At 26.7% G+C, this 20460-nt stretch overlaps 1 protein-coding gene across 2 annotated transcripts; it reads right to left on the reverse strand.

Annotated features, from left to right (window-relative positions):
- Positions 1-915: 915 nt before the first annotated feature.
- Positions 916-20085, reverse strand: LOC132945432 (ABC transporter G family member 23-like). Of its 2 annotated transcripts, none has more exons than XM_061015171.1 (16): positions 19797-20085; positions 7138-7294; positions 6902-7034; positions 4430-4584; positions 4239-4346; positions 3826-3916; positions 3627-3761; positions 3400-3527; positions 3116-3323; positions 2758-2938; positions 2571-2692; positions 2412-2485; positions 1923-2011; positions 1674-1850; positions 1441-1527; positions 916-1379 (listed from the first exon to the last, which is right to left on the reverse strand). In XM_061015171.1, exons 1-16 carry the CDS (start codon positions 19804-19806, stop codon positions 1150-1152), a joined length of 2085 nt encoding a protein of 694 aa, XP_060871154.1. In that variant the 5' UTR covers positions 19807-20085; the 3' UTR covers positions 916-1149. The 2 variants fall into 2 exon arrangements, with proteins under 2 accessions (XP_060871154.1, XP_060871155.1); XM_061015172.1 differs by lacking the exon at positions 19797-20085 and adding an exon at positions 15324-15508.
- Between the last annotated feature and the right edge of the window lie 375 nt (positions 20086-20460).

The following is a 20460-nucleotide window of genomic DNA, read 5'->3' on the forward strand; positions in this document are numbered from 1 at the left end:
TTATTCTTGTTGGCGATGCCCAATATCCTATAAATTGACCAGTTACAGAAGTAGTTAGTAGTGTACAACGGTAAAATAAATAGATAGATATCATGGACTGAAACTTGAAAATATTGTGTTTTGAAATGTTTGGTAAATTATTATGGTTTTATAATGATTATTAAAGTACGAATGTTGAAAATGTTTAGTTTTTGGTTGCATTATTTTACTTTTGATATTCATATGATATACCAAATACAGCTCACTAGGTACTGACTACTAAAATGGTGAAATACATAATAACACAAAATTTGTAAATATTATGACTATGTGGGGTATGGGGTCAGAGTCCCCCCCCCCCCACTATTAAATTCTAGTAAATTTTCAGAACCCACCCCATAGAAAATTCCCGAGACGCCACTGAATAGGTATACCAATAATAATAATTATTATTATATTAAAACTGGTGGTCTGGTAACTATATTATCTATAATTAAGTTAGAGATATTTATCATACATATACATATTATTGGAAAACGTACAATCTTTACAAAATTTTTATTATAATACGTAACTTTATGTATTTTTTAAAAAAAAAATTGACCTTTATTTTTGGAATTGTTGATAGTGGAGTTCAAACTATTAACCATTGAGGGAACTTTAGTACAGTTGTATAAATAATAAAATTACTATATTTTTAAATTAATTTATGTAATTTTTAATACATACATTGACTACATGCTGTAACTCGAAGCATTTTAAAAATAAAAATACATCAAAAGTTAAATTTATATTTATAAAATAACACAAATACTCGTAACAAATAAATTTAGTTAAATTAGGGGATGTTGCATGAGATATAATGAATATTTAAACATTAGATGAATGATTGGAAAATGGTTGCAATTAAATTTCTACCCAATAATAAATTAGATCTCAACTTAGTAGTTATTTATTTTATTTTGTTTTTCATTGACAACAACTTAGGACATAAACAATTTGTAGGTAAAACTTAAAAACTAAAAAATAATAAAATACAGAATAGTTATTTTGAATAATATCAAATATTATTATATACTATACTATATTTACATATTACATAATTTACTTAAATACACAGAAATACAACATTTAAATTAATATTAAATTACAAATTACAATAGGTGTTATTTATTTTTTCGCTTTAATACCTTGTTTGAACTTGAGACTTAATATTGAAATTAAAATTGTAGCAAATATCCAAAGTGTTATTGATATAAACCCTTGCATAACTATTGGATGAGATAATCCCCAATTTCTTGCAGTTATTGATCTAAATGCGTCCACTGATAAAGTCAACGGAAAGAAAAAACTAATCTTTTTTAATATCGGATCCATGGCTTCTAATGGCCACATAATACCTGAATTAAAGTATAAAGTATAAATAATTTATAAACCACAAGCTTTTTCACGAAGACTTACCGCTTAAGAATACTTGTGACATAACCAAACATATTCCAAAGAATGTTGTAATTTTCTCTTCATCGAAAGTAATACTCGCCGCAAAACCTATGACATATTATGGATTTAACATTTTAAAACGTTATTATAAAAACTCCTTCTCCAACTGCATTGGTATTTAAACTTTCAAGTAAATATTTTTTGTAAATAAATGCTTAAACTGGAATTAAATTTTTACATCAGGTGGTACTTACCCATAAATGTCCCACATATTCCTTGTAAGAATACAAGTAGAAAAGGCGTAATCCAGGTACTTAAGAATGGATGGTCAAACACGATGAACTGTAGTATGAATACTGTGATAGTTTGAACAATTAACATTATAACTTGTACCACCAATTGTGACAAAATAACTTCAAGAATGGTGAGTCCTGTTCATAAATATGTTTAGTTAATTTAAAAATTAACTTAATATGTATAATGTATCAATTATTTATAATGACCTGATGAAAGACTCCTTTCAATTAAACCGCTATTTTTCTCCATGCTAATTGATAACGCTGTAAACAGGAACGTCAAATATAACTCCAATCTAAAACATTTTTAAAAGTTGGTTGAAGTTAAAACACTCGAAAATATATAAATCTTAGGCAGCGCCACTGCCCCCTAGTTCAGCTGGTGTCATTAAATTCTAAAGCATTTAAAATATTTTTTTCAGTCTTAAACGTTCCTATATAAGTAAGTACTGCTGTATGAAATATTTCTATCAGTTTTTTTTAGTTGTGTATGAAAAAATCTAGAAATTAAAATTTCCTACCTATATGATGGTTGATGAGTTATTATGATTTCATGATGTATCATGCATGATTTTTAGAGACTTCTTACTAATCCAAAAACGGTGCTCCGAAATATGTGTAAAAAGATTACTAGTCAATAGTTACAGTTAAATACATAAATTAGAATAAATAATATACATTTTCATATTAACATACATCGATATTATTGCTGCAGCTCCGTAATGTGACATATTAATGTCATATAAAGTTCCAAATACAGGCTCCATCAGCTAAAATAACATTTTTGGTTTGGTTGATAAGTATGATTTTTTGTTAAACATTAAACAAGTATTGATATTTTATATACATTCATACCGTTATTGGTACTGGATCTAATGCCGTAGTAACTGTAGTTTTATTACAAATTATAAAAGATTGAGCAAGACTTTTATAACTTTGATGTAATTTTCCTTGGATTATTGTTCGAAGTACATAGTCTAAAATGAAAACAGTTATTTTTTAAAATTTTTTTTTTAGTATTATTATAATACTAAAATATTACTTGACATATCCAATGATGCTTTAATTTCAGATTCTTCTATATCATGTGAACTCATTATTGATGGATCACTAAATTTCACTCCAACCATATCAGTAAAATTTTTTGCAAATGTTATGAAACCCCACGTATGACCGTGTCTTGCGTCTTGTCTTGCTAACTTCTCATCTTCTTTGTATATTGTCTGTCGGTATTATAAAATATAATTAATGTTATTATATTCTTTTTATGATTGATTAAAATAAAGAAAGCATATGTAGGAACTTAAATTTTAAGAAATATTATTTAAATAAAATTGCAAGAATAATTAACTGTTGAAAAAAGTAAAATTTTAAATCCCAAATAATATAATATTAATCACCAGAGTTAAATCATGTTTTTCCATCTCTTTCATATATTTGCAACTTAGTGGAATTTTGCTATCACATAAATCATACGTCTTAAATGAGCAATGTGAAGGATTTTCATAATTGACGATTCCTAGGTTGAGTGGTTGTGGAGATTGTCCAATGGTTAAATTATAAATCGTTATAGAAAAAAGTGGTAAGAGACAAACAAACAAAATGATCCTAAAATAAATAATTGATACAGTTTAATTTAATTATTGAATGTATAATAGCGGTTGAAATATAATATTATACTAACGTCCAGTTCCTGACGCTCCAATACCAATGTTTCAATAATTGAGCTTTGAACCGTTTTGGCGAGAAAAGTGATGATTTTTCCAGTGAAGTCGTAGCTGGCTGTAAAGTGGATTTTTTTCTTGGTTGTTCCTAATAAGTTATATTACCGTATTAGTAAACACGATATGCTATATTAGGCACATCCATGTGGCATAATCTACGCTAAAGATAAAATAAATTGTACTCAACAATTGTTTCCGTATCCGAAGTCTGCTTTTGACTAAGTATTAAAAAGGCACTTTCGAGTGTGTCAGCATTGCAAGACGCCATAATTTCCAGTGGAGGCGCCTCAGATAGTAAAATGCCTTTCCTCATCAAGCCTATCTGAATTTAAATTGAGTTTAAAATCATAGACGTTTTATTACAAAATGTTATATAATAAATTTACTGTGTTTGCAAGCCGTGCTTCTTCAATGTAATGAGTTGTGATAATTATTGTTTTTCCACGGTTCGTTAAATCTTGTAAATACTCCCATATGCTAAATAGTTTCACATTTATATAGACATTTAGTGTACGAGCATTTATCTGCTTATTAATTATTAATTATTTATAATATAAAGATTAAATCATTGTTATTACTGATTAGGTACAAGTGAACACGGAGAGGATAATAATCGACTAATTTTCAATTTTAATCTTCCAGCATTATTTGCTATTATTTGGACTTAAGCCGGTTTACAGTTATGTTTATACTTTATAATATGAATAATTAATATTAATAATATAATTAATGATCAATAATAATGATTACTGAAAGACAAATAGACTTAATTGTTTACCAGTTAGTATTTGTATCTTACCTTGCACTAATGATTGGATCGAGTCCGACAGTGGGCTCATCCAATATCAACAAACTTGGGTCGTGCAAAAGAGCTGTACACAAAGAGAACCTTCTTTGTTGTCCACCGCTAAAAATTATTTCCCAATATTGAATTATCAATGCAAAAATCAAAAGTTTGTTGCATTTATATATATATTTTTTAAAAGTTACCTCATTGAACCAAATTGAGTTTTGACCGGGGGCATTTCCATTAAATTGATCAACTTTTCACCTTTATCTATAATATCTTCATAAGACATTTCGTACAAGGATCCAAAATAATGGAAAGTTTCTAGTATGTTAAATTCGTCATAGAGTGCTAAATCCTAAAAAAAATATAAAAATATACAAGTGAAATAATTGTCATAATAATAATTATTATATGTGCCTAATACTAATTAGTAATTACTAATACATATTAATTATTGTCATACCAATTTTTTTATGTAGTACTTATATACAATAATTTATATTGCATTATATAAATACTGAGTGACTCATTTAACGTAAGGCACTGGTTATTTTAAAAACTATTAGCATTTTTGATCATTAAAAATAAAAATAAAATTTTTCTAAAAAGATAATATTTTTTAAAATTTTTTCCTACTATCGTTATAATTTTTACTTTTTTGACTTTATTTGACCATATACATTTTTAATTCCTTATTCTAAAGCAGAATATATTTTCGAGTCCTTCGACATACAAAAATTAAATGTTAGACGAGTAGTTTATGTGTTATAAGCAGAAAGCGGGTGTATATTATGCATTTATCATATTTTTTTTAAAAATCTTATTTAATGCGGAGGAACAATTTAATTTTGAATATTTTTGTGTATTTGATTTTTATTTGCTTGATCATAATATTTTTATATTTGTCACGCTTTTAGTGCATATTTATGGGTTTTCGTTACATAATATAACTTTGAATATTCTGTACACTTAATTATTTTCTAACATATATTATTATGTACCTATATTTTTTCAGATCAATCAACAGTTCAAGGCGTTCAGCAAAGTTGAATTTTAAAATTTTTCTACTGTTTTAAATTTTTTATAAATGAAATAAAGTATAAATAAATTAAATTAAATTTTTAATAAAAAAAATATAGCTTAAATTAATGAATAATTATTAATTAATGCATTTTTATTGATGCATATTTTAAATAAACTGTAAGCATATTTTTATACTTTATAGTGCATAAGTGGATGCATATTTTTTATTTTGTTAGAGCATAAACATCCGCTCCCTAGGCCCTAGTGTAAGTATTTAAAGTTTAGATGAGTGGATTGGTACAAAGGTTCCCCGCAAAATATTGGTCCACTACCAACAGGACATCAAAACTTTAAATACTCATGAACTTATATATAACTACTTGTCCAAAAATTGATTTTTTAGATCGAAATACTTCGAATAATATTCTGCTTTGGAATATGAAATTAAAAGAATATTATATTGTAATTCAAAATAGAAAAAACATTTAAAACTGATTACGTTAAACAATTGTAAAATATACGTAATTTTTTTCCAAAAATGTTGCTCCGTAAAGACTTAAAATATTATGAAAAAGAAATATTTTCAAAAACACGAGTGTTTTCTGAAATTATGAGTGCCTTACGTTAAATGCATAATTTCGAGTATTGCGTTAACGAATGTCTACCGACAAAACGTTTAAGCACTTGTTAATGATATGGATAATCGATAATACTATAACAGTATAATTACTAAATTATACATATTATTATCTAGTATAAGACCTACGTGTGTTTAATTATACATCAATATTTATTACGTATGCATTGTAGGTTTAGAATAGTGTAGCTGCTTTAATCAAGTCGCTAATAATACATAATGATACCTTCATGTTATAATGAAGGGAACATATATAAAAAATGTATTATATTGGTTATTAATTCAAGTTATTTATCATACTAAATCAACAATAAGATAATACCCGGTAAAAAACGGGTTACATAATATTTATTGAGATAAAGGTCACGGCGACTGGATGATAATTCCCCCCAAAATATCGACAAAGGTAAGTATATAATTATAATTGCATGTATAGTAGGTAGTAGGTTAAAACTTGTTTCAATGTCTTCCATATAGTACCTATTATATAACGTTAATTATAACACAATAAACGTGAACGTACGAAGTAGGTAGGTATAATTTAATTATTCAAAAATATAATTTTATTATTTTTATTAGCCTAGGGGTGTAAAAATTACCAAATCCACTACTGCTTGTAGGATGTTCTTTAATTTCCACGTGCATCTATTTACAGTGTTAATGAATATACGCAATTATTTATTGAATAAAACTTTGATAGATGGATAACTTACTATTAACTAGTGACTATAGTTGTGAAAATTTATATGACTGGCGTCAGACCGGTAAGAATCTCTTGGGTTGTAATTCCGCGCATTATTATGTCTGATAACTTAAGTATATAGGATTTTGTACTCATGGAGAGGATACTGTGCGATCAGTCTGAGTTTTTCTCTATACACCCACAACCCATCCCATCCCGTGTAATTATAATAATATAACACTAAAGTTTATTATTATCATCCGTTATATTTGTATTAGTCTTACTATGAATTATGTTCATTCTAAATTGTATAATAGTTTTTGCAATTACCTGTGGCATGTAACCTATTTCTTTTTTCTTTCTCACAGAAAGTTGAATGTGTCCAGAGTCCAATCTACCTCTGCCAATAATACAAGAGAGTAACGTTGTTTTGCCACATCCACTTGGTCCTAATAAGCCATATCTATTGGATGAAATGTAATAAAATAATATTAGTTAACTATCAAATAAGTTATAGAGTATCTATAATTATCAAAAACAAGGTTGATAAAAAAAAGGTTAATTACATTGTTCCTTTTTTCACATTCATGTTGAATCCATTTAATACGACAGCTGCTGAGTTGTATGATTTATAAGCGTCAGTGATTTTAACTGCTAAATTTATGTCACTACTTGTTTCACGTACATGATCGAGGTTGATGTCTTCCATCTTAAGATTTATAACTGTTAAATAAAATTATATCAGTATACACAATAATTAACAGCTATTAAGCTTAATATATTCAAAGTCATATTTTTCGCTTCAGCATTACATTGTATACAAATTACTTTAATAATAAAATATAATAAGACTGTAAAAAATACACAATATTTGTTAAAAAGAATAACTTCTATAAAAACATAATATTGTATTACCACGCATTTATTGATTAGAATTAAAATAGTAGCTATAATCATATTTCTAATACCTTATTAAAGAATTGACGTACCTAACGTTAAACCTTAACCTTGTTCATTATAGCAAAACCTGTCCCATTGATTATTTTCAAATTTATGTAATGTACCTAATATACTCTATAGTTTACATTTGAAATATTGATTTTTAAATGTCTATTAGGTACAGACAATTATTTACGGACGTAATGAATAATAACATACACGCAATGTTTTTTTTAAACTACCTACCTATATTATTACCTATATATTATAATAAGTTACGTGTATTAGTCATATCATGTTGAAAAAATAATGTACTAAAAATATTATTCATTTAAAATTATATATAATATATATATTATAGATCAATAGGAAGTTATCTATTTCAACTTGTTTATTTCATGACGTATTTTTTAGACAGTGTCACAAATCACAATATGCATAATGCATATAGGTACTCTAAAAGGTTAAGTTAGGGTAGGTAGGTATCTACTTATTGAATCAAACCTAGATATGCTAGGAAATTTCGAAGCTCTTTGCAGTTTTAAACACATATTTTGTAAAATAAACTGGAGTAACTATAACATGAATTATTTCATTTGTGGTTTACAAAACGAATAACCGTAGACAATTGAAATTTTCACCATATATTTATATTAGAATTTTCCATATATGGTAAAATTTTCAAACTATTTTGGATCTTTTGAGCTATTTTTAGCCATAAGAATTTTTCATATTTTGTAAATTATTTTTCAGTTAGAAATTCATAAAAGTTTTTTTTATAGCTAACATTAGACATTTTAATAAAAGATTCCCCACAAATCGTTCTAACTTTTAAAATAAAAAGTTTACGGGTATGATTCGCTTTTTATAACTATGAAGTATTTTTGATTTTTATCAATTTTTTTTAATTATTAAATTTAATGATTTATAGGAGTATGCTAGGATGACTCAACGTCTCCGCTCAGAATCGTTTTTCGTATGCAATGGCTAATCATTGAATTCAAATACAACACATCTATTACAATGATATACTCGACAACTAGTGTATAGCAGCCGACTTTTTTAAATTTAAATAATTTAATTTTTATTTTTGAGTATTTGACGGAAACTGATGATAAAAATATAAAGGGACGCTATCCTTTTGATATAATCAGACAAGGCCAAACCGTGTTTTTGTACAATTATTGGTGTTGGCGTAGCTAATGGGCATACCTGACCCAACTGATGATAATAATAATAATAACATCGTGTTTTCACACGTTAAAAAAATATTAAAAATAACGTGTATGCCGCATGGCTTCCTCCTGACCGGTACAACAGTAATGCGCTACTCTTGTGCAGCAGTTGTGCAATTTACGATCATTGTTATATTCTGCGATACGATCAGCGTTCACCCGTTTATCCGGTTTATCATAATATTAGCCTTTTCTTTGCGATTTCAACTTCGAACTGATCAACCGTCCGTTTCATCCCGCCATAGTAAACGACGGCTACAATCCCAAAATGTTATATTATATAATAACCTCTCCGCCGCCGCTAATTCTTGCAGGGTATTCAAGGTCGTGCGTCTACAGGTTGCCGTACGACAAAACCCACTACGAGCGTTAGATTTTCACGTTTTTTTTTTTTTTTAATTATAGTAACTAGTTTTTGTTTTAATAATACGAATTCCTATAAAATATTTTAGTATCGTGTTTCCGTAAAGACGATTGCCTGTTGGTTGTGATTTGTTACACAGGCAGGTAGGTCCCATATTACCTACACTATTATAGGACTCTTTTACACGTCATTATCAGTATACCACCTTATATATTATAATATGAAGCTGTTAGAAGCAACTTTACGATTTCCTTGACACGGAATTTTTCGATACGAACTCTTAGTTTCTATTCTACGTTTTATTTTTCGAAAATAAAGAACCTACATAATTATACGTATTATAATACATGATGTTCTAACACGTTTTAATAACCGTAGTGTTAAAATAATAATTACTTGCTCTGTTGTCTCCGTACAAGGTTAACTAATACGCAGGGAACGTACCTATATATTATATAAGCGTGGCTAATAACTGGAAATATCGTTTCTGGAAAAACCAAAAGAGATTTGGTAGTGGTTATCATTTTTTGTTCGTGTTTTTCCGATTGTAATTTGTAACTTGTAATTATATTTTTCTTGTACTGTTTACTGTTGCACATTGTGTTGAACATAATATATTATACGCAATACGCATAATATTGGCTAACGCGTAGGTAGTAAGATGTGGGGGGGGGGCATATATTATAAAATAAACTAGTACTGTACTACAACAGTTACTGTCCAATCGAAAAATAATAGATTCAACCAGTTCAATTATAATGTGTTCCTCATTCCTACTGTATACTACTATATTTATATTTATAATATTTCCTATGTATAATTTATATATTAACGTAGGTTGTACATGGCTATAATATTATTATGATGTACATGGATATACCAGTGACTCGTTTTTATATTCGTATTTTTATGCTGTAGGTACCTATTTCAAGAAAATAATTGAACGATGGCTATTATAGGTTTCCTGTTTTAATATAATATATACATTTTATTTTGATCATCATCACTGGCATGTTATATTGCACCTACATAATATTCCTCTAAAATTAATTTGATTATTAATAGTTATTAGTTATTACATATCAATTGTATAAATTATAGGATAAATTAATTATTATTCATCAATAATAATTAAATAAACCGATGGATAAGCGCTACTTATGATAAGTACTATTTCCTAGGTTTTAATTTATTTCATATCACTGAAAATGACTGTGAATATATTTTAGTGCGATATTTTACTAAAAATATATTCAAATGTGGTTCCTGAACAGTTCAATAACATGTCTGCGCTTATCCATCGAAATACTTATGATATACATTTTAATAATATTTTATAACCGGATTTCAATTTAGAGTCTGCGAATTAACATATACCTAACTACTTCCTCGTACTACTTTAAGAATATTATAAATATTTATGAGCTTTGTTGTACCTGCAGCATGTATTTTATAATATTTACGTTTTGTTTATTTTTGATTTTATTGTATTTTTTATATTGGTCATGAATACGAAATTTCGCTTTCGGTGACTTGGCCCCATAATAGTATTACATATTTTAATATAAATTAATAAAAAAAAAATTTAAAAAAAAACTCATTATAATATTATACATGTATGCCATTTAAAAAATGAAAATATTTAGGATATTACTAGGTATATAGCGTTTAAATAATACGGTATTCGTTTTCGTTAACAATTAAACATGCAAATATAATACCATATTATAATATATTAATAAATAATTATAGTGATGTAAAATATACGATATACGAAAAATGGAATTCAATAATGATTTTTTAATCGAAACATTATAATATTTACTACTGCAGATAAAAGAGTCGATATAATATTACAGTGTATAATTAATAAATAATATATATATTTTTTTTACTTTAGGCTGATGATTATAATATAAGTGACTGAATATTTAAATATTAAAATTAATATGATAATTATTTCTTACTGTATAAGGTTACAGTTTGTTCTATCTGATTTTTGGTTAATAGATATTATTATTAAAGGTTGTTTGTTATCTCATTTATCTATTTAATACTCTGTTTTTTGTTAACAAGGAAGTCTTTACCAATAACTTATGAATTATGATTAGTACGTTTTTAAAATAATATTATATCATTATATAAATTTCTACTGTCTATATATGGCTATATTATTTTGTACCTATTACAACCAACCTATACTAATTTTTTATGCCAAATGTTATCCAAGCCCGGGTTAAGATTTTAGTGGCCCCGAAATGAAATAAAAATAAAGTGTCCATAATTATTGTATTTTTATGTAAATTCATGTTTATTTGTATGTAAAAGTTTAGTGAGTAAACTGTGAAAAAACATTAATCTCTAAACAAATTATAATTGTTAGGTACCAATGTATTAAACCAAAATTAAACCATTGATTACAAGAAAATGTAAGCCAATATATTTGAAATAACTTAATATTTAGCCAATATAAACTTATTGACGGTGTGTTATTACTTAATTAGCAAATAATTTGTTTACTAAAAAATATAATGTCATCTATACTAATACATAAAGATTAAAGAAGGGCCTTTTGGTTTTTTTTATTAGGGCTAATCTCTGGAACTACTTAACTTAAAACATTTTTTTACCATCAGTATGCTAAATTATTCCAAGGATTTATAGGCTATATTTTATTTCGATAAGACGTGTCCTTTAATTTTTTTTTTTTGCAAATGTAGAAATTTTTATAGAAATAATAGAAATAATAATATATTTTTTCTTTTTATAGGGTAAATATTGGTTACTAAAATAAAATAGTTATTATGATTGAATACATAATTTTAGACCTGTATTTTATATTTGGTCAAAACCATCAAAACCACATAATATAACTAATAGATATAACTTAGTAAAAATGGTGTTCCTAACGCTAATTTTTCGACCATTCGGGAACTTGCACGTGCACATCATCAACACCGTTTATGTGTATAGAACAAATAAGGAATTGGTTATTACTGTTATTAGGTACCGTTATTAAAAATTGTTTCATCAATGGAAAGCGAAAAATGCAAGAAAAAAATAGTTATTATGCTAGAATATAATTTTAGACATGATTTGACCGTGTTAAAAATGTTTAACGGGGATTATAATGGGGAAATCCTCGAGAATTCGTCACGGTAAGTTTTAAACATCACTATTAAACTACGAATCGAACACAAATGTTGAAACTTCTAGAGTTGGTGTTTTGAACGGGCAACGGAGTGCACATGATCAGCTAGTAGTATATAAAGTGAGATTTGTTTTTCGATAACTATTAAAATTGGCTCTGAGGCCGACCTACAATCATTATACGCAGCAAAATTAATTTAAATAAAATCAAAAACATTCTATGGTTCAAACCTGATTTGAAATTATTACTGCTGCTGCAGGTATAATAAGTATCTGCCGCATTACATAGTGAGTCACACATATCCATAAGGTATGGAAAATGTAAGTAGTGGGCATATCCATAGAAATTTGAAGATCGTTGTAATTTAAATAAACCTAATTATAGTTTATAATTTATTTTTTCACGAAATGTATAAAGTTATTTTATGGAATCTTGGACTAAATAACGGTAATTAAAAAAAAAAATAAATTTTAGATAATAACACGTAGTTCAAACAAACTCAGTTGTTGAAAATACTAATGAGATTATAGATATAATATAATAAATATAATATGGTATTATAGTAAGGCGTACTTTATATTTAAGTTACCATATTATTATATTTTGAAGGCAAACTCCATTTCGATTGTCGTTACGATTCCGGGTAAAGATTTTTGCTGTTAAGTCAATTGTAGGAGGGTTAGGACTAAAGGGTTTAATGTGAAGTCGTTATAATAATTATCTTATGATTTTGTCGCAATTAAATTACAGATTTCCGCTCACTAAATATGTTTAAGAATTTATTTTGATTGAAAACTGACACGATGAATAAAATTAAAAAAAAATGTCTATAAGACATCAAAATACGCCGTGTATATTATGATTTTTTACTATTCATATTTTATTTTATTATATCACTGATTCATTTATCGTGGCCCAAAGTACACGTGCCCAACTCGTGTAATATAATATAGGTATCATTTAAATATTAAATATAGGTACAAATACAAATTTTTGTCGAAAATATGTGCGCAGAACACAATATTGGGTAATTCAAGGCGACTCGTCGGAAATGTACATAATCCTAAATGTCGGCGTGACGGTTTTTAGTAGTGCATAATATCGTAAATAATAAATAATATATTTTAAGAACCAATGGATCCAAAGCACATTTTACTTGATTTACGGAAACCCACTCGGCAACTCATGAGCCACGGAATGCCGTTTATAAGTTGGTGTAATGTCATAATCGGTATCCTTATTGGAAAGTGGGGATATTATTTGTTACTATAGGTTATTTTATTTCCCGGTGCCTATGCCCACTCCTTATATTTTGCAGAATCCAGTGGAATAGTTGTTTCGTTATTTGACAGTGATGCGTAATGTTTATTCACTACCTACTTATTTGATATTTAAATACAAAATATTATGATTATAATATGTTTTGTTCGAACACAGTTTATTAAAAAAAATGAAGTAATATAGTTATTATAGAAATCTGTAGTAGGTACTGTATAAAAATAAAATATTCAAATATCAAATGACAATAATAATTACTACCTTGTATGAATTAATAAGCGTTTCAATGTTATAAAATAAAATTTGAATATTTTTTTAGTTGTTCAGGAAATTATATAATTTATTACTAATGGTTAATGGTATCAAAAATATAAAATACTTAATTATTCTTATGCTAATAGATCAAAGAAGAAATTGGGATGCACCAAATTATTCAAGTATCAAGTTTTATTTAAATACTTGTAATTACAATTTGTTATGTTTACAGACATTTTGTCGATCAAATCTTGTTTATTAACAATCCAACTTTAATTTACAAGTTATATTTAATGATTATATATTTGTCATAAACTTCTGCGAGTTCATTTTTTATAGGGTCATAACTCATTAACGTCATTATAAATTACAACAATAAAATGAATTAAGCTTTATGACTACACATTAAAAGTTTCTTTTCACTATAATATTATGATCATTATTGCCTATAGGGGACAATAAATTATTGGGTAAATTGAAAATTTAATGGTTTAGTGTGAAGCTTCTTATTAAACATATACAAATACATCTATTATGTCGTAGTTATAATGTTATTTTATTATATTAATATTTAATTATTTTAGCATGTTAGCAAATGTCTATAGCAAATCGTTAAATGTAATTTAGGTATACAAAATAATGTCCGTTTTTGGTTTTAATTAAACACTATACTAAATTATTAGTCATTTAACATAATTCCTGTTAAGATTATCTTTAGTAATGATCCTTAGTCTGGTTATGCAGCTTAACTTAGGGGTGTTTATGTACCTAAAACTAATACAATATGACGTATGGAATTTGATAGCGCGTTTAGATTGTTAACCCCCAAAGTTTTAAACAGTATACTTGCATATTAACAAGACATTAGCTTTTTGTGTCACGATAAGCAAAAAAATATTATCATTTAGTTTTTTTTTAATATTTAAATATTTTAAGATATCATAGGTAGTTGATTTAAAAATGTTTATCGTAATCTATTTCAATATATCTTATCCAAATCTTTAAATCTTTTTATTTTCTGTTAAGTTAAACAATAAATATGATAGTAACTATAGTCGTAGTCTAAGTATTATATTTTAACTTGAACACCACCGATATTATCGAAAACAATTCAGCGAAATATAATTTTGGATGTTAATTCATCGAACTTAACACTGTTTTTCACATATTTTTCAAAACTGTTTGAAAGTAGTAGGAAGTTGCTAGGTACTATATTGTCTATACTATTGATCCTGATTCTTACAAGTAATCAATTTTATCTCTTTTTGAAGCAACTTTACTTGCCCGTAAGAATATTATTCCACAAATAAATTTTCAAAAATAAAATGATAATAAAATAATAATAATAATAATAATTTATTTTCATAAATAATAATTACACACCTAATACAGAAAAACCTACTTTTGAATGAAGAACGTAAGTAGCTAATGTTTTTGGTTATAAACTAACAATAACTATAAAATTAAATTAAAATTTATTTGCCTTAAAATCAATGATGTTCCTTTATCTTAAAATGTCAAATTTCTTACCCAATCCTTTGGATCAACAAAATCGACGGAGAAGCAAAACAATGCACGTAAAATATTATATTTTTCTAATCAAAACAAATACATATTTCGTAACTATCGCAATGCTTAAGGCAAGTTTAGATTATTCAACGATGTGTTACACCGTAGTACGCGGTCACTGATGATACTAGTTTAGTGGTCTGCGAGCTGTGAGTGGAGCTGTTCGGTATAAAAAACATTAATGCTATTGGCAGTAGAATAAACCAGTTTGCGTTTTATTGTTTCCATTGTTTTGATTCGCGTTTTAAAACGTTTTCAAGAATAGTTAAGTTATGGTTGACGAAACATACTCCCTATGCTATACGCGTAGGTACGTCTTACATATTTTATGATAGACCTATGTATAAAAATTACATAAATCATAAAATGCAGTGCACCTACCAAACTATTCACGAAATCTATATTTCATATTATTGTGAACGATATTTCTATTTTTAAGTCACAAGGACTTGACATTAAGGATAACATGTTTTTCTCTGTCTTTCAACTATTTTCACCGGAAGACTTATTCTGTTGACCAAAAATAAAAGATTGTGTGATCATTCCTTTTATAGAAACTATAAACAATATTCACGGCGATAATACCAAAAAGACAGTTATAAGTAATATTAAAAAATATAAAAATAATATTATGCTAAGAATTTCATAATTAAATATTGTATAAATTGCACAGCGAGAAGTATTAGTAAAGAAAATACAATACCTACTTATAATATTATAGTAAAGGTATATCGATGGCCTATAATTGCATATCGACAATTAATTTAAATATTATATTTAAATGGGATTGAAAAACGTGTTTTCGTGTTTTTGAACGTTTTAAAACACTTTTAAACTCTAAATTATTAATTATTTATAAATTATGTATGTTAAACGAAAAAAAAAATGTATTCAAAATATTAATTAAATAATTAGATATATTGAAAATGTATAGGGGAATTATGGCAAAACTGCAGATTCTATTAAATTGCATGCACTTCGTTTTAATAATAAGTCATTACAATACCTATAGCTCTAGTTGTTTTTCTTTGAAAACGGTGTTATGATTGTTTATAATCCATACTGTGTAAATGCGTGTAATATTGTAGTTCGCCAGAAATATTATTACAAGCACTTGGTATTGTAGTGTAATTATTTTTTTAAATTAAAATTTAAAAATCAATCAGAAGCATGTAAGTATTACTGTACTAGTTATATAATTTTAAAATAAATAAAATTATGGGATGAGGGTGTATTTTGATTGTTTTCCAGTAATTATTTATTGGTTCAATAGTTCTGCAGCGTTTACAATATTAAAATGTTTATTCAGTCATATCTGTGTTGACTTTATAATGGTACAAATATTTCAAAGTTCAACAAGTTTTCGACTGTAGGAATCACTTTTTCATTTCATAAAAGTAGATCGAGTTCAATGATTATTATTAACAAGAATTTAGTCTGTGTAGTTTATTTGTCTAGACTAGAGTTAAACGTCTGAATAATTCCATGTAAGTTGTAACTTTTATTATTAACAATGTTTTATTTTAAATCAGTTTTAAACTGATGGATGAATTTAAACTCATTTAAAATATGTGAAATATTATTTATGCATTCTAATAATTAATTAAAGTTTAATACTAATTTAATAGCTGTTAAAATTTTAAAATATGTTAATTTTTTTTTCAGAAATATGAAACAACGTACCTGGATCAATAATTGCATTTTACTGCTATTTTAGTTTTACCTAATATATAATATGTATTATTTTTAAAAAAAGTGCAAGTAATATAAGTTTCTTACAATAAATTTTCAGTAGGTACATTTTAATATTTTTTTTAAAAACGCTCACTTTAGGTAATTAATAATTATCTTCATCATACAGAAAAAAAATATCTGTGAGTCTTGTTATAGAGTATGATCTTTAGCTCCTAATTATTATATTCATCAGCCAATACATATTTACTGATTAAATAATTTAATGAGTATTTTAAACAATTGTATAAACGACATGCACTCCAGCAAGTGCTACTAATCAAAATTAATTTTTGACATAGATGTGTTTTTGGGCTGAGTTCAACCTTTTTTTCTAACCCATTTTTGTGTCGTTTTGTTTATTTCCATAAGTACGCAAATCAATAATAAAAAAAAAATTGAATTGAATCAAATTCATAATAAAATGTAACATATGTCCTCATGGGTATTTTTCTACTACATTATACCTAAAAACATCTATGATTACTCAATTTTCTTTGGTCAAAGATTTCAACCATTTTTCAGTATCAATTTTTCATTACCCAATTTTTCGTTACGCATACTCGACACGAAAGGTCCAATAAAAATTTGACATTGTAGCTCTCTTTTTATTTTAAGTTAATTTAGGGAAGAAGCGGAAGCGGAACAGAATATAATATTATTTCATAACAAAAAAAGGGAGGAAGTAGAGTTAACCGCTCTGCTGTACAGTTGTAGGTGTCCAGTATATTCCGTCATTGAGGAGTAAATCGCTGTAATGGATGTATTAAATATGAATTTTTATGATTGATTGATATCTATATCAATACACACGAAAAAATGATTCTGAACTAAGGTTGTCTGCAACTCGAATTACGATATAATAAGAAAGCCGTATTATGCGAAATCTTTATTTTACGGGTGAATATTATAATATAATATTATATTATAATATATCTCGTTAAACGCTTATAAAAAAATATTGTGATATATATTTTTGATATTTTTTAATTGGTATATGAACAGTTTATAAAGAATCTTGCATTAAATTTCCAAGGTTTTAGACTGAGTGAAATTTGTTTACAAAAAGAATTAAAAATGTCGAATGTCTATATTTAGCTCAAAAATAGTCAAAATATTTTGAACATTTTATCAGGAATAGAAAATGCAAAATATATTAACATTTGGTGAAAATTTCAAGTATCTATGGTAATTCGTTTTGAGTTGCACCAAAAAACCAAATCGATTTTGTCTAATATACTGATCATTTTTCTTTAATTTTTTTTTTCGTTTCCCGATTATTTTGAAAAATATTGTTAATTTTTTTTTATTTTTGCTCCTCGAAGTACCAACTGGTTTTACTGCCTCAAAAAGTGATAGTGGATCGAAAAAAAAACCACATCCTGTAAAACTAGTACCTACATTCCTCGTTCTATTTACATTTAAAATCGAACACAACCTTAGTTTATTTCATAATTTGTCAGTTCTGTATTTCACGAACTATTATAGATGAACTCTTAATTAAATATCGTGTCTATAAACGATATAATTGCATAAAAAGATTTATATAAAAAATAGTCATATATATGACACCTACGTCGTATAGTCATCATTTATTAGCAGATTACAAGGTTATATTATTTTCTCATGTTTTTTTTTACGACCTGTTTGTACAGATTATTAAGTTCTTACATGGTTAAAACAATTTACAATAAAAATAAGAGTTTTACGGTGTATAATGTTTGTACTGTTGTGTGTACATGTTAACAGTGTGAAAGAAAATGAGTGTTGAATAAATTTAGATAGATATTTAGGTTATTAGGTAGGTATAGGGATAAACCGGGAAAACTCATATAATTGTTGTTTGTTTATGTTCTTAAATTTTTTAGTTGATTATGCAGACAACCATTGTTCCGGTGAGAATGAGTGTTCCGTTTAGATGTATAAATAATATAAAATGTAATCTAAATGAAACTGTATAATATATAGGAAAGGTTTTTCCGAATTGTACTTCAGAGACCGAACAGTTGACAGTGGGATAATTGGAAACAATATTTTTAAATTCCCATATTTTATACAATTATTATAGTTGTCTTAATAATTGTTTGTGAATTCTGCATTATGATCTAATTAGAACACTTTCAGTAATGAAAATGTCGCAATCAAAAGTTTAATGTACTTCCTATTTTTAAAAAAATTTCCATTATTTTTTGAAGTAAATGAAAACAAACGAATTTGTTGGTATTTTATCTGTAGTAATGACCTCTGGGAGGCATTTGAAAATATTTGTCATTAACATTGATTTTATATTACCTAAATGTATGAAGTACACATATTTCCATTTGCCCCATATTACTTGGTGGCTAAGGGGTAAATGAGAATTTTATTATTTTTTTAGGTTGGTTATATATTGTTATCACCACCCATCGATTAGAAATTAATATCGTATTCCAATTACTCCTATTTTCATTTACCCCACTTGACCCTACTCGTAACTATTATTATTGTAAGATATTCATCATCTTAAAAACATTCTATAAACTCTATTCTAAATTCCATTGACAAAATCATTTTTTCAATTTGACATCTAATTCATTGATTTAAAATTTGTGCGAATAATACACCTATCTGTCAAATGCTTGCTGAAGTGCTTTAATATACGATATAAAGTTAATTATGTGTTAAATATTGTTATATTAATTAAAATTAAAATTATTTTCTTACCTTTCGGCATCCAGGATTCTTTCTCAAATACAAATTATCATAAAATAAATGTTTGTTTAATTGTTTAAGTTAACATATTTATTTGAAACTTGTAAAAAGAATTAAAGATTTTTTTATTCAAGCCTAAAATCTTTCTCTCTCTTACGATAAAACGCACACTTGTCAAACCCCGAAAAATTTATGTTTAATTCTATATTATTCTAATAATATAATGTAGACAAGATTATATACAAAAACGCAAGACACCTTAGGTATATGGCTTACGCAATGCGTATGAGCTGATCGATATTATTCGGCACTCTGTTTCTTATAGTGAGTGCTCAAATCTTTTTATATGTCTCGCAAACCTGTTATGAGTATTTTACATTAATTTAAATTTTAAACATTGGTATAGGTTATGTATCATGAATAGGTGTCTGTTAAGACATTGGTAGGAAATTGTTAATACGATCAGGTGACGTTCAACGATACCAAGGACGTTCGCAGAGGGTTATATCAGAGGAGGAACAATGAAGAAACATTTTATTCAAAATGTATTAAACAGTATCATACGATGATATGTATACCTATATTATAATATAATATTATGTGAGGTCATACTCAGACAATCTAAAGTAGGGGTAAATGCCTCCAACTAGAACTGTTTGAAGTAGGGCTAAATCCC

The sequence above is a fragment of the Metopolophium dirhodum genome, chromosome 5 (genome assembly GCF_019925205.1).
Source record: "Metopolophium dirhodum isolate CAU chromosome 5, ASM1992520v1, whole genome shotgun sequence".
NCBI lineage: Eukaryota > Metazoa > Arthropoda > Insecta > Hemiptera > Aphididae > Metopolophium > Metopolophium dirhodum.